The 15,601-nt window shown below is 47.5% G+C and overlaps 1 protein-coding gene across 2 annotated transcripts in view; it reads left to right on the top strand.

Annotated features, from left to right (window-relative positions):
- PRPF8 (pre-mRNA processing factor 8) overlaps positions 1-15,601 on the top strand; it is a 35,978-nt gene that overhangs the window by 11,565 nt on the left and 8,812 nt on the right. For both annotated transcript variants that reach the window (XR_016223909.1, XM_051824554.3), the window contains 10 exons: positions 10,885-11,132; positions 11,246-11,425; positions 11,620-11,755; positions 11,860-12,029; positions 12,191-12,320; positions 12,428-12,574; positions 12,722-12,882; positions 13,183-13,374; positions 14,374-14,611; positions 14,729-14,857. Coding sequence is in view for 1 of the 2 variants with exons in the window: in XM_051824554.3 (XP_051680514.1) it covers positions 10,885-11,132; positions 11,246-11,425; positions 11,620-11,755; positions 11,860-12,029; positions 12,191-12,320; positions 12,428-12,574; positions 12,722-12,882; positions 13,183-13,374; positions 14,374-14,611; positions 14,729-14,857 (1,731 nt within the window). In the remaining variant the exon portion in view is untranslated. The remainder of the gene's footprint in view (positions 1-10,884; positions 11,133-11,245; positions 11,426-11,619; positions 11,756-11,859; positions 12,030-12,190; positions 12,321-12,427; positions 12,575-12,721; positions 12,883-13,182; positions 13,375-14,373; positions 14,612-14,728; positions 14,858-15,601) is intronic.

Here is a 15,601-nt window from a genome sequence, read left to right as displayed (position 1 = left end):
TAAAGTCTAGTTCCCTCTGAATAACTTGGTGTTTTTTTTTTTTAATTTATTTTATTTTATTCGAAAGAGTTACAGAAAGAGAGCAAGAGAGATATTCCCGTCCGTTTGTTGGTGAGGTGCAGAGGGCCACAATGGCCCAGGCCAAAACCAGGAGCCAGGAACTGCTTCTAGGTCTCCCGTGTGGGAGCGGGGACTTGGGCCTTCTGCTGCTGCTTTCCCAGGCACAGCAGCCAGGACTTTAACTGTACCTGTTGTGTCACAATGCCGACCTCTAGAATAACTCTTAGCTGTAACACTTCTGATCTCTCTATATTTTAAAATAGCATGTGTATATATAGAGTGCTTTGTATGTTTTAGTAAGTCTTCTGTTAAGTCTGCGTCTATTTTAGCATTTCTTCACTAAAATCCTCATGACACATTTTTTGGAGTGTAATGTAAAGAAAAAGTTTGTCTTTTTAAGTTGTTTGTAGCTCCCACCCTTCCAAGTTAGACAACAGGAATTACCTAACAGAGCATTTGTCCATAGCTGCCGTGTTCCACACATCATGTATAAACTGGGTAAGAGTCCCACACTCTGAACGCACTGTCTAGTTGGTGAGACAGGTAGAGAGCTGCAGTGAGGTGGGGAGGTGTTAGAGCTGTGTGTTACGGGGAGCCTGTATGAGCGCTGGGCTCGCTGAGAGAAGGAATGGGTGATGGAGCGAGAAGGAATGGGTGATGGAGCGAGAAGGGAGGCTTCAGCTTTAGCTGCGAGTGTGGAAATGTAACTGCGGAGTCCCGCTCTGTGGGCGTCAGGGTGCAGTTGTGACTGAGGAGATAAGGCTGGAGAAATAGGCACGAGCTAGGCCAGGAAGAGTGTTAGACCTCTCGTTGGATCCTGGGAGGGTCTTAGGCTTGGGGGTCACTTGGTCAGATTTCTGTGTTAGATTGGTTTTTTTAATAGTTTAATTGTAAACTTGGATGGCACAGCAGACAACATTTAAAACACGTACTTGCATGTAGGCAACTCAGAAACTGTATAGAGAATGGATGGAATCTACTGTATGATAAAAATGCTACAAACACGTTTAGTTACTGTCAATACAAAATGTATTTGCTTTTTAAAAATCTGAATGTATTGTACAGAAAAATTTAACAGATTTATTTATAATTGTTATAAAAGTTGAACTGCTGAAATTAGTTCACTGAAAGCATTTTGACTTGCATTAATGCTTTAAGTCCCTTCATTTATATTAAATATCTACACACAAATATAAATGGAAAAACTGCCAGTACCTGATTTCTGTCCCCTAATTTTTTTTAAAGGTTTTAAAAATTTATTTGAAAGTTAGAAATAGAAGGAAAGAGAGCGAGATTTTCCATCTCCCAAATGGCCGCAACAGCTAGGGCCGAGCCAGGCTGAAGCCAGGAACCATGAGCTCCTTCTGGGTCTCCCATGTGAGTGCAGGGGCCTAAGGACTTGGGCCATCTTCACTGCTTTCCCAGGCGCATTAACAGGGAGCTGGATTGGAAGTAGAGTAGCCAGGACTTGAACCAATGCCCATATGGGATGCCGGCACTGCAGGCAGAGGCTTAACCTTCTACATCACAGTGCTAGCCCCTGTACCCTATTTTTCCACTCACATTCATATACTTAAGTACCTTTTGACCCCATGGGGAAAAAAATCTGCTGTAAAGAACTACCAATAGCAAGACAAAGAGGAAAAAAAAAAGACTTTTGAGAATGAAATGTTTCTCATCATAGTGGATTCTTTTTTTTTTTTTTTGGACAGGCAGAGTTAGACAGACAGTGAGAGACAGAGAGAAAGGTCTTCCTTTTTCCATTAGTTCACCCCCCAAGTGGTTGCTGTGGCTGGCACGCTGCACCAATCTGAAACCAGGAGCCAGGTGCTTCCTCCTGGTCTCCCATGCAGGTGCAGGGCCCAAGCACCTGGGCCATCCTCCACTGCACTCCCTGGCCACAGCAGAGAGCTGGACTGGAAGAGGAGCAACCGGGACAGAATCTGGTGCCCCAGTCAGGACTAGAACCTGGGGTACCGGCGCCGCAGGCGGAGGATTAGCCTAGTGAGCCACGGCGCTGGGCCATAGTGGATTCTTAAAAACATTCTCAATGTGTGTGGTGTGCTAGCAGGATGTCTGTTGACATAATTGTTACACGTTTGGCATGGATAGCACACAGATTGGTGTCTCCAAAAAGGCCAACGAGATAGGCCTCACTTGCTTCCTGTGAAGCACCAATAGCTGTGCTCTAGAAGCAGATCTTGTGAAGTACTGAGCAGTTTCTCACAGCAGACACTGGAAGGGGAGTTTGTGAATCAGAAGCTCAGTGGATTTCTGATAACGTCTAATTTCATGGAGTGCCATGGTACCAGGCCTTTAGCAATGAGGCTTCTTCATCCTTCCAGTAGAGAGTGCACTCCTGCGAGTGTCTTTTTTTTTTTTTTTTTTAAGATTTATTTATTTATTTGAAAGTCAGAGTTACACAGAGAGAGAAGAGGCAGAGAGAGAGAGAGAGAGAGAGAGAGAGAGGTCTTCCATCCGCTGGTTCACTCCCTAGATGGCCGCAACAGCAGGAGCTGGGCCGATCCCGAAGCCAGGAGCCAGGAGCTTCCTCCAGGTCTTCCATGCGGGTGCAGGGGCTCAGGACTTAGGCCATCTTCTACTACTATCCCAGGCCATAGCAGAGAGCTGGATTGGAAGTGGAGCAGCCAGGTCTCGAACCGGCGCCTATATGGGATGCCAGCGCTTCAGGCTAGGGCGTTAACCCACTGCGCCAGCCCCCCCCCCCTTTTTTTTTTAAGGTTTATTTATTTATGGCCAGCACCGCGGCTCACTAGGCTAATCCTCCGCCTTACGGCACCGGCACACCGGGTTCTAGTCCTGGTCGGGGCACTGAATTCTGTCCCGGTTGCCCCTCTTCCAGGCCAGCTCTCTGCTGTGGCCAGGGAGTGCAGTGGAGGATGGCCCAATGGGCCCTGCACCCCATGGGAGACCAGGATAAGTACCTGGCTCCTGCCATCGGATCAGTGTGGTGCTCTGGCCATAGCGCGCCGGCCGCGGCGGCCATTGGAGGGTGAACCAACGGCAAAGGAAGACCTTTCTCTCTGTCTCTCTCACTGTCCACTCTGCCTGTCAAAAAAATTAAAAAAAGAAAAAGATTTATTTATTTATTTGAAAGTCAGAGTTACAGAGAGGAGAGGCAAAGAGAGAAAGGTCTTCCATCCGATGGGTCATTCCCCATTAGGCCTCAATGGCCATAGCTGTGCAGATCCGAAGCCACAGCACTGGCCCCATGAGTGTCTTTTATAGCCAGTTGCTTCCTGGGTGCTTTACCACCAGTCGATTTGTGGGCAGTCTGCTTTGTAGGAGCCATGGTATAAAGACCTCCTTACTTACTCCCCTTCTTTGGCTGGAGCTCGCACGCAAGAGGCAGAGCTGGTGTTAGAGAGCGGCGGCCAGGTTGTTCATTCTTACAGCTGTGTGGCAGGTGGAACCAGACGGATGGGATGGTAGCCAGGTTTGGGACTTCTACAGAAGGCCAGATGAAAGTGAAAGCAGTGAAAGTAGAGGTGAGGAGGGGGAGCAGGTTTGGTAAGTAAGGAGCAGGAAAAATCAGCAGACATTTGCTTTTATGGGATGTTGGGAAAGAAGTGGCATTTTTGGTGTGAGTGACTGACTAGGTGGAAGTTGGTGCACCGCTCGGAAGATAACAGGAAGAAAAGCAGGTTTGGGAGGGAAGATAATTTAGTTCAGGATGTGTAAGATTTGAGGTTCCTGAGAACATTGAGATGGACATACCTAGCAGGCATTTATTTGTATAGTCTTCCAGTTGCAAGATAGACACACACGTATGTACGTTGTATACACACACACACACACACACACACACACACACATAAATGAGGGAGCTTCAGAAAGCTCATAGAACAATGAAATTAAAACAGTGGAGGGATGGACATTTCACACAGTAGTTAACACACCAACTATCCCATATCTGAGTGTTTGGGTTCAAGTCCCGGCTCTGCTTCTGATTCCAGCTTCCTGCTGCTGTGCTCCCTGGGAGGCAGCAGTGGTGGCTCAAGTCCTTGAGTTCTTGTCACCCACCTTGGAGACCCAGACCGAGATCTGAGTTCCTGGCTTCAGCTGTTTCAGCTTTGGCTGTTGCAGGCATTTGGGGAAGTGAACTAGTACATGGCAGGCCTCTCTGTGTGTGCCTTTCAAATTAATAAAGACTAAATGGAAAAATCTTTTTAAAAGGTAATGCAATATTCCACAAACTTTTTGAAGCCCCTTGTATCTTTCTACCACCCTCTTAGTGGTGATTCTTAGATTTGATAAAAAGCCCGAGTTCGAATCTGAAAGGGAGAGAAATAAAATGAGGAAGAGTAGTCGACTGGGTAACTTGAAGAACATTCTTACAGGAGGCGCAAGTGGGAACATGAAGCTTGGAGGAGAGGTTTGGGCTGAAGATGTAGATTTAGGAGTCAGTGAGGTTGAAGATTGAAAGCTCAAGAGTGGATGAGATCACCCAGGAAGAGTGTGGAGTGAGGAAGGCTGATGGACGTATTTGGAACCCTGGGGAACGCCAAGGGGCAGTGTGGCCAGAACTGCCAGGAGAGTGCTGGGTTACTGGAGCCACAGCTGTCGGGAATGAATGTCCGGAATTGGAGTAGGTGCTTAACAGTGTCAGTTGCCTAGGAGCATTTTGGTTAGATAAGGGCTGAGATATATCCATTGGATTTGGCGGTTAGGACGTCATTGGTGACCTTAGCAAGAGCTGTTACAGAAATAGTGAGGATGGAAGCCAGATGGCACTGAGTGAGGCCTGATGAGAAGTGAGTGCGTGTGGATGGCAGGAAGTCAGCCGGGTTGGAGTAAGAACATTAGGTGCCACCTAGAGGGAGCCATAAGTCAAGGCAGGTATTTTTGAGAGAGAGTGGCTTGAGTATGTATAAATGAAGAAGGAGCCAGTGACAGCTGAAGGCCAGCAGAGAGGTGTGATGATTCGTGGAGCAGAATGTGCAGGGCAGTTTACTAGGGGTAAAGGGCAAGCAGAGGAAAACATCTGGGCCTGGCAGGAGAGCAGTCTGCATAGACATGAGTATTTAGTTAGAAATCAAAATCGGATCTTGAATGTTTCAGCTTTGCTTCGGCTGGGATTGGGCCTGCAGGGAGCATAGTGGACTTGAGGAAGTAGTGGGAGGATTGTTGAAGCTGAGGGACCGACAGGTGCATTGAGGGTCTGGGTAGGTCTTGAGAAAATGAGGACGGTTCTGAGCGAGTGTTCTCACAGAAGCACTGAAGTTCTCAGTGACGGGATGGAGAAAGCACATAGATTCGAGAGTTTTGTCAGAAGGCCGTTGTGGGATGTTAAGGGGTTGGGTGCAAAGGAGTCAAGGGGGCTAGAGCCCATTAGGATCCTGGATGATGAGACGAGTTAGAGACTGTAAGAGGCAGTGGCCTTGGGGGAAAACGTCGCGGTCAGGGGATTAGATGTGTGAAAGGTAAGCACCTGGGTAATGGAGGAGTGCGTGCCTAAGAGGCTAGGCAGACAGCTGAGAATGTGGTTAGAAGCACAGGATCTAGTGTCAAACTGAGTTCATGTCACAGCCTTATCCTATTAGTATTTGGAACCATGGCTGTGTGCCCACCCTGGGCCTCAGTTTCTTTATCTGTATAATGAAGATGCTGATGTTACCTCGCTCAGCGCTTTTGTGAGAATTAAATGAGATAATTTATATAGTGAGTCACATTAGTTGCTGATTACTTAATAAATGTTTATTCTCATTAATTATAAGGATCAGGAATTATAATCAGGGGCCATCTGTTGCTGCTTTCCCAGGTGTGTTCATCAGGGAGCTGGCTTCAACCAGTTGAGAAGCTGGGACTTGAAACATTGCCCATATGGGGATGTCCAGCGATGCAGGCGGTAGCTTTACTTACTGTGCCACAGCGCTGGCCCCCAGTATAGTAATTCTTGAAATAACATACTTTGGTCTTACAAGGTTGATTATAGAAGAAAGCTCTCTGGTGGTTGGACCTTAGGGTCTTTCCCTTTGGACTCTCCTGTAAGAAACCACTACCACCTCAGGTGCTGCTGTCTCTCTTGCCTTCGTATGTGCTACATGTCAGCCTTAGGCTGAGACAGGAGCCCTCTCTTCAGTTCTGGTAGTAGCTGTGAAATAAGTGGAAACTCTTATTTCCATCTTATTTGAAAGATCGAGCAAGACTGAGAGAGGTCTTCCATCATCTGGTTCACCCTCCAAATGCCTCATCATCCAGGGGATAGGTCAGGCCAAAGCCAGAAGCCTGAAACTCATTCCGGATCTGTCATATGGGTGGCAGGGACCCAAATACTCGAGCCATCATCTGCCGCCTTCCCAGAGTGCACACTAGCAAGAAGCTGGATCAGAAGTGAAGTAGATGGAACTCAAACCAGGCCCCTCCAGTATGGGATGTGGGCATCCCAGGCAGTGGCTGCACCACAACGCCTGTTCTGGCTGGAACATTTAAACCAAACTTTGACAAGGGCCAGCACTAACAAGGAAACAGAGATGCATGGAGTTAGGTAATCTGGCTTACAAGGCACCTTCAGCCCACTGACCTTTACTTCATGAGGAACCCTAAGGCTGCCTTCTTGTGAACTTCCCTTCTTTTTTGCAAACAGCTGAGTCTGTGTCCCCCTTACTAACAAATGGTAAGAGTGACAGAGCCTGTTTATACTTCTGAAATCTAAAGCTAAGAGGGAGAAGCTTGAAGAAAACATCTTTGAATGGCAGTAAATACATTTCCCTTTTTTCCTCTTTGTTTGGCATTTACTTTACACTTTTTAAAAAAAGATTTATTTATTTGAAAGGCAGAGTTACAGAGAGGCAGAGGGGTAGAGGGTCTTTCATCTGCTGGTTCACTCCCCAGATGGTCACAATGACCGGAGCTGTGCCAATCTGAAGCCAGGAGCCAGGAGCTTCTTCTGGGTCCCCCACATAGGTACAGGGGCCCAAGAACTTGGGCCATCTTCTGCTTTCCCAGGCCATAGAAGAGAACCGAATAGGAAATGGAGCAGCTAGGACTCAAACCGGTGACCATATGGGATACTGGCACTGCAGGTGTCAGCTTTACCCACTATACAACAGCACCAGCCCCTTTACACTTATTTTAAAATTTATGAGAAATACACACACATTGATCTCCCATATATTGGTTTACTTCCCAAATGCCCTCAACAGCCAGGGTGGGCCATGCCAAAACCAGGAGCCAGGAACTCAATCTGGACCTCCCATATGGGTGGCAGGGACCTAACTATTGAGCCATCACCTCTTGCCTCCCAGGATGCACATTAACAGGAAGCTGGGATTTCTTTAAAGATTTATGTATTTATTTGAAAGGTTGAGTGATGGGGTGGGGTAGGGAAGATCTTCCATCCCTGGTTCTCTCCCCAAAATGGCCACAATGGCTGTGGCTGGGTCAGACCAAAACCAGGAGCTTGGAACTCCATCAGGTCTCCCATTTGAGTGGTAGGGGCCCAAGTACCTGGACCATCTGCTGCTGTCCCAGGCGCATTAACAGGGAGTGAGATCAGAAGTGGAGTTACTGGACCTGAACCTGTGTTCTGATGTAGGATGCTAGTTTCAGGGCCTAACCCACTGTGGCACAATGCCAACCCCAGGAAGTGGGAATTTGGAGCAGAGTTGACACTCAGACCTAGACACTGTGATGTGGGATGCAGGTGTTCTAAGCAGCATCTTAACTACTATACCAAATGCCTGCCTGTATACCTACTTTAAAATAAGATATGTGTATATATATGTGTGTGTGTGTATGTATACATATATGTATAGCTTAATATGCCAAAGCTCAGAAAGATATAATAAAAATTGATTTTTTTTAACCATTTATTTTTTTCATTTACAGTAAAAATAAATTACATACTAACAAAATGAAAAACACCCAGAATGCCCATATGAGATGTCAGGATCACAGGTGGCAGTTTAACCCACTGTACCACAATGCCAGCTCCTCCATGAACTTTTTGAAGACCCCCTTGTATGCAGAAATTTCAAGATATTTTACACCAAAGTAAAGTTTATCTTGGGGGTGTTTGGCCTAGCAGTTATGACTCTACTTAGAACTACACATTCCATATCAGGGTACCTGGGTTTGAGTCCCCACACTGCTCCTGATTCCATCTTACTACTAATGCACACCCTAGGTGGCAGCAGGTGGGGGCTCAACTAGTCTCTGGCATGCACCTGAGAGGCCCAACTTCCCAGGTCCTGATTTTAGCTCAGCCCCAGCCCTCACTGTTGTGGCATTTGGAGAGTGACCCAGTGGATGGGAGATCTGTCTCTGCCTCTTTGTCTCTTTAGCATTCAACTAAATAACTAAAAGGATTGTTTTGTTTTGTAGATTTTTAAAAATTTATTTCCAAGGAAAAGTATGTGCACTCCTATCTATTAGTTCACTACACATGCCCACAATGGCTACGGCTGGACTGAGGTCAGGAGCTAGGAACCCAAACCTGGTTCCCCTGCGGGTAGCAAGAACCGCATTACCTTAGCCATCACCCACTGTCTCTCAGGGTCTGCATGTGGGAAGCTAAAGTTGAACTGGAGGTTGGTATCGAACCCAAGTACTCCAGTGTGGGATGTGGGCATCTCAGTAGCCACCTGCCCCATCTGTTTGTTTTTTCTTCTGCTTGAAATACAGAGTGACAGAGAGCAAGGTCTTCCATGCACTGGTTTACCCTCCAAATACCTGCCACAGTTGATTGTGCCAGCCCAAAGCCAGGAGCACAGAACTCCATCTGGGTCTCCCATGTGGGTGACAGGGGCCCAGTGCTTGAGCCATCACCTGCTGCCTCCCAGGATGCGTTAGCAGGAAGCTGGAACAAAAGTAGAGCTGGGATTCAAATTCGAGTACTCTAATACTGGATGCCGGCATCTCAGGTGGTGGCTTCATCTGTGCCAGATGCCCATCCAGGGGGCTTTTCCGCTGGGTTGTGGAGAATCCAGGATATCCTTTGTTCTGGAGCTGATTTACCTCTACCATTAAGTTACCACCTTTCTGGAGACTAGCAAGTTCTCATGTGTTACCAGGTCTCTAGTCTGGGAACACAAACTTGCCAGCCATGTTTGAGTTATAGGACTTGTTCAGCCTATTGCTTTCCTGTGATTTTTTTCTGTGGAAATTTAACTGCATACAGATTGGCATTTGCCAGAAATTTGAAGAGATCCCTCCATGGATCTCCAGAGATCTCTTTTTGGGCACATTTCTGAGGACTTCTACCCCATAAATTCTAGCAGCCTTGGCCTCCCGAGCCCACCTCTGTCTTTTCAGTTCAAGGAGACTATCGGCTCTGTTTCTATTACTCTTCCGTGTTTGTGCTACAGCTTGGAAACTGGCAGGAGGCAATATAGTGGGGCAGTTATAGGGCTGCTGTATTTGTTTCTCTTTCCTCTGTGCTACCTGTTGTCAGTTGTCTAAAAGCATTGTTTTAAGTGTCTCATTTAGTTTTCAAGGGGGGAGGCAATTTTTCTCTGGCCCTGTTAGATTTTATTCCCCCCTTTAGTGTTTTGTTTTGTTTTGCTTTGCTTTTTGTTTTATTTTTTATTTTATTTTATTTTTTTTTTGACAGGCAGAGTTAGACAGTGAGAGCGAGAGACAGAGAGAAAGGTCTTCCTTCTGTTGGTTCACCCCCCAAATAGTTGCTACAGCCAGCACGCTGCGCCAATGCAAAGCCAGGAGCCAGGTGCTTCCTCCTGGTCTCACATGTGGGTGCAGGGCCCAAGGATTTGGGCCATCCTCCACTGCCTTCCCGGGCCACAGCAGAGAGCTGGACTGGAAGAGGAGCAACCAGGACAGAATCTGGTGCCCCAACCGGGACTAGAACTCGGGGTGCCGGCTCTGCAGGCAGAAGATTAGCGTAGTGAGCTGCGGCGACGGCCCCCTTTAGTTTTTAGAGATTTTTCTCCTTCCAATTTCTCTCCTACCCATCCTGGATTACTTACTCTATTTGGTCTCATTTTAACAGTGTTTATATTGTCTCAGTTCATTTTTTTATTAAAATGTAATTAACAAACCATAAACTTCAAATAATTTTAAATTGTACAATTCATTGACTTTTATTGTATTCACAAATTGTGAAACTATCACCATTATCTAATTCCCGAGCATTTTCATCACCCCAAAAGAAACTCCAATTTCCATTAGCAGTTCCTCCTTCCTCATCTCTCCCGCAGCCCTGCCCCAGTTTCCTGGTAGCCATTAGTCTGCTTTCTGTCTTTATCGGTTTGTGTCTTCTAGACAACTTACGGCCTTTTTTGGCTGGCTTCTGTTCACTTAGCATTGCAGCACGTTGGTATGTTAGTTCTTTGCATGGATTAAAGTATCATTCCATTGTATAGATTTGTTGACCACATTCTGTTCATCCAGTTGTACATTGGTGGAATGGCGAGTGTTTCCACTTTGGGCTGTTCAGAAGAATGCTGTTGTGAAACTGTGTACAGGCTTTTGTGTGGACACACGTTGTGTTCATTTCTCTTGGCTGTATGCCTAGGCGTGGGCTTGCTTAGTCATCCAGTAGCTCTGTTTAACTTCGTGAGGAGCTGCCAGACTGTCTTCCCGAGTGGCGGCACCTTTTTACATTCCTACCAGCGGTGTAAGAGAGTTCCACTTTCACTGTAACTTCTCTGGCACTTGTCACCTCTCTTGATTTTTATTGCAGAGTGTAAAAGATACAGCACCATGGTTCTTGTTTATATTTCCCTAATGACTGATGGTTTAGCTTAAACCTCTCTTGAGTACTAGGAATGTAACTAACTGCATCTAGCAGTCCACAGCACCCCAAAGATCATCTGGAATTTCCATCCTTCCCACTGTCTTTAGATTGTGAATAAGTGGAATACAGCTCTTATTGGCCTGATGACATACTTCCGGGAAGCTGTGGTGAACACCCAAGAACTCCTGGACTTGCTGGTGAAGTGTGAGAATAAGATCCAGACACGAATCAAGATTGGACTCAACTCCAAGATGCCAAGTCGGTTCCCCCCTGTTGTGTTCTATACCCCTAAGGAGTTGGGTGGACTCGGCATGCTCTCAATGGGCCATGTGCTCATCCCCCAGTCGGACCTCAGGTAGGGCTTGCTCGATTCTGTGGCTTAAACCCTGAGGGAATGCAGTGTTTCTTTTGCCTTCTTTACTTTCAGACTTGATTTTTTTCCTTAATCTTGGTTGTGCCCCAAAACAGGTGGTCTAAGCAGACAGACGTGGGTATCACACACTTCCGTTCCGGAATGAGCCATGAAGAAGACCAACTGATTCCCAATTTGTACCGTTACATACAGCCCTGGGAGAGCGAGTTCATTGATTCTCAGCGGGTCTGGGCTGAGTACGCACTCAAGAGACAAGAGGCCATTGCTCAAAACAGGTGAACATCTAGGAGGCAGAGCAGTCTCAGGACAGGAGATGGGAGTGAGCTTAATGAGTCCTGTGTAGCACCAGGGGACAGAGCATACTTTTATGGAGACAAGAAGGCACATTCTACCCCTGACCCTGACTATCCTTGACCAGGAAGAAGTGCAGAGCTCTTCCTATTGACTTAAATTGTTTTTTCTTTTGCAGACGGCTCACTTTAGAAGATCTAGAAGACTCATGGGATCGTGGCATTCCTCGGATCAACACCCTCTTCCAGAAGGACCGGCACACATTGGCCTATGATAAGGGCTGGCGCGTCCGAACCGACTTTAAGCAGTACCAGGTGCGTGAAGAGGGTAGTGGAGAGATTTTGCCTGAATCAGTTAGAATCCCTTGCTATCCTCGGAACCTGGGCAGAAACTTGATGATGCCTGCCTCGCCATCTAGGTTTTGAAGCAGAACCCTTTCTGGTGGACGCACCAGCGGCATGACGGGAAGCTCTGGAACCTGAACAACTACCGCACAGACATGATCCAGGCCCTGGGTGGTGTGGAAGGCATTCTGGAGCATACACTCTTCAAGGGCACTTACTTCCCGACCTGGGAAGGTCTTTTCTGGTAAGGCTTCTCTTCTCGCACAGGGACCCACCACCATCCTCTGAGCTCCTCCCTTGTGTGCCTTGTGGTCTGCCGTGGTGTTTCCCAGACAGCCACCCCCAGGAGGCCAGTAGTGCTCTGGGACAGGGCATGACATCACCTCACCTGCTTCTGCCCCGCAGGGAGAAGGCCAGCGGCTTTGAGGAATCTATGAAATGGAAGAAGCTCACTAATGCTCAGCGGTCAGGATTGAACCAGATTCCCAACCGCAGATTCACCCTCTGGTGGTCCCCAACCATTAACCGAGCTAATGTGAGTAGGACTGGTAGACAAGGGAAGTTACAAGTGTTTCCACTGCCTTAATTATGTCCTGCGAGCCAAAGGCTCGAGCTCTAGTGTCACGTTCGTTTTCCTGGCAGGTGTACGTAGGCTTCCAGGTGCAGCTGGACCTGACAGGTATCTTCATGCATGGCAAGATCCCCACCCTGAAGATCTCCCTCATCCAGATATTCCGAGCTCACCTGTGGCAGAAGATCCATGAAAGCATTGTCATGGACTTGTGTCAGGTGGGTCGGCTTGCTCTCTTGTATATGGGAGATCTGCTGAGGATGCCCTGGGATGAGAGTCCCGTTACTTGGTTGTCGTAGATTCTACAGAGCTTCATTCTGAGTGGCTTCCAAAATGCATCACAGCCTTTCTGCTTTTGCCTTCAGGTGTTTGACCAAGAACTGGATGCGCTGGAAATTGAGACAGTACAGAAGGAGACGATTCATCCTCGAAAGTCCTATAAGATGAACTCTTCCTGTGCAGATATACTGCTCTTTGCCTCGTATAAGTGGAATGTCTCCCGGCCTTCGTTGCTGGCAGACTCCAAGTGCGTGCCTCATGGCCCAACCCTAGGCATCCAGGAACCTTCATTTCACTGTCCCTTTATAGTAATACTGCTCTAGAAATTGTCCCTTGGCTGTCCTTCTTCCAAACTTGGAGTCAGTGATGGTCTTGGCCCCTGTCAACACCTTCCATCAGATCTGCCCATTCTCTGGGAAGCTTGCTGATCTGGAATAGAGCAAGGATGGTTTTAGGATATAGGGGTAGTGGTTGGGAGTTCTAGTGGTTCTGGGAACATGGGTTACACCTATGGCTTCCTGAGAACCTGACCCCTCTCTACCCTCAGGGATGTGATGGACAGCACCACCACTCAGAAGTATTGGATTGACATCCAGTTGCGCTGGGGGGACTACGATTCCCATGACATTGAGCGCTATGCACGGGCCAAGTTTCTGGACTACACCACAGACAACATGAGTATTTACCCTTCACCCACAGGTGTGCTCATTGCCATTGACCTGGCCTATAACCTGCACAGGTGAGTTGGGGCTCAGACACATCTGTTTTCCATCAGCCCCATACTTTAATGTAGATGTGCTTTTTCAGTTTGCTCCAAGAAGATGAGGTTGGCCATTTCCTCTGGGTCACTGACTCTTCTTTTGGGATACATTTACATGAGCAGAGTTTTTTGTGTGTTTATTTGTTTGAAAGATTTTTTTTTTTTCTTTTTTTTGGACACAGAGAGACAGAGACAGAGAGAAAGGTCTTCCTTTGCCGTTGTTCAAGATAGATTATATAGCTTATATATAGATTATATAGATTATATAGCTGTTCACTTCCTTTGCCGTTGGTTCACCCTCCAGTGGCCGCCGCGGCTGGCGCACTATGGCCGGCGCACCGCGCTGATCCGATGGCAGGAGCCAGATGCTTCTCCTGGTCTCCCATGGGGTGCAGGGCCCAAGCACCTGGGCCATCCTCCACTGCACTCCACTCCCTGGCCACAGCAGAGAGCTGGCCTGGAAGAGGGGCAACCGGGACAGAATCCGGCGCCCCGACCGGGACTAGAACCCGGTGTGCCGGCGCCGCAAGGCAGAGGATTAACCTATTGAGCCACGGCGCCAGCGAAAAATTTATTTATTTGAAAGGCACCATTACAGAGAGAGGGAGATATAGAGATATCTGCCATATACTGATTTACTCCCCAGATGGCCTCAACAGCCAGACAGAAGCTGGGCCAGACAGAAGCCAGGATCTCCCAGACAGGGGCCCAACTACTTGAGCCATCTTCCACTGCTGTCCCAGGTGCATTGGCACGGAGGTGGGTCAGAAGTGGAACATCTGGAATTTGAACTGGTGCCCACATAGGATGCTGGCACCCAGTGGGCGGCAGCTTAACCTGCTGTGTCACAGCACCAGCCCCCACATGAGATTACTGGCAGCCCAACTAGCAGTCTTCCTCCTTCTATAAAGTTGCATTTGCCTTGTCTTGGGGCTTTCAGCCTGAGCTTAACTTTTCTTGCCCTGTGCACCCTCACAGTGCCTATGGAAACTGGTTCCCAGGCAGCAAGCCCCTCATACAGCAGGCCATGGCCAAGATCATGAAGGCCAACCCAGCCTTGTATGTGTTACGGGAACGAATCCGCAAGGGATTGCAGCTCTATTCGTCTGAGCCCACTGAGCCTTATCTGTCCTCTCAGAATTATGGTGAGCTCTTCTCCAACCAGATTATCTGGTTTGTGGATGACACTAATGTCTACAGAGTGACGATCCACAAGGTGAGTGTCGGGTGCACTGAAGGGTGTGGGGCTTTGCTTCTGCCCTTGGGAGGGTAACCAAGGAAGTGGGATGAAGGCAAGCAGATGACCATACTAACCAATGTATTCTTTCTTTAGACATTTGAGGGGAACTTGACAACCAAACCCATCAATGGGGCCATCTTCATCTTCAACCCACGTACAGGGCAGCTATTCCTCAAGATAATCCACACATCCGTGTGGGCGGGACAGAAACGTCTGGGGCAGGTGAGCAGGTTAAAGGATGGACAGACTGTAGAACTTGGCTGCCTCTTACTCTAGGTGGGGGACAGGAGAGTTGTATACTGCTTTTCTCTATTGAAAGACGGAGAACATGTTATTTATTCATTCATTTATTTGAAAGAGTTGCAAAGAGAGAGCGAGCTCCCATCTGCTGGTTCACTCCCCAAGTGGCTGCAATGGCCAGGGCTGGGCCAGGCTGAACCAGGAGCCAGGAACTCCATCTGGGCCTCCCACATAGGTGGCAGAGTCCCAAGCACTTGGGCCATGACCTGCTGCCTTCTCATGCACATTAGCAGGGAACTGGATTAGAAGTGGAGCAGCCAAGACTGGAGAACTGGCAGCTATATAATCTATCTTGAACATTGCTACCAAAAATTATCTTTCTAAAGATAATTAAAGCATCGTTTTCACTTCTTCACTGCCCTAAAGTCTGGCACATCCTCCTTCTTGCTGAATTAACTCCTATTTGGCTTCCTAGATGTTTGCTGTCTGGGCTGCACCTGTCCAGCCATAGTTTCTCTTCCTTTATATTTCCAGCCTGTTTCCACCTGTAGTTCCAGGATACTAATATCCAGAACCTGATGTTCATCTGTCTTTGTGGCTTTACTCATAGTTTCCTCACTTTGTAGAATGGACTTCCTCTGTATATCAGTATTTTTGTCTTTTTTTTATTCCCAAAGATTTATTTTATTTGAAAGTCAGAGTTACAGAGAGAGAAGGGAAGAGAGA

The sequence above is a fragment of the Oryctolagus cuniculus genome, chromosome 17, assembly GCF_051225735.1.
Source record: "Oryctolagus cuniculus isolate XC-2025 breed Fujian yellow rabbit chromosome 17, ASM5122573v1, whole genome shotgun sequence".
Classification (NCBI taxonomy): domain Eukaryota; kingdom Metazoa; phylum Chordata; class Mammalia; order Lagomorpha; family Leporidae; genus Oryctolagus; species Oryctolagus cuniculus.
The sequence above is the reverse complement of the archived record's forward strand: the minus strand, read 5'-3'. Positions and strand labels throughout refer to the sequence as shown.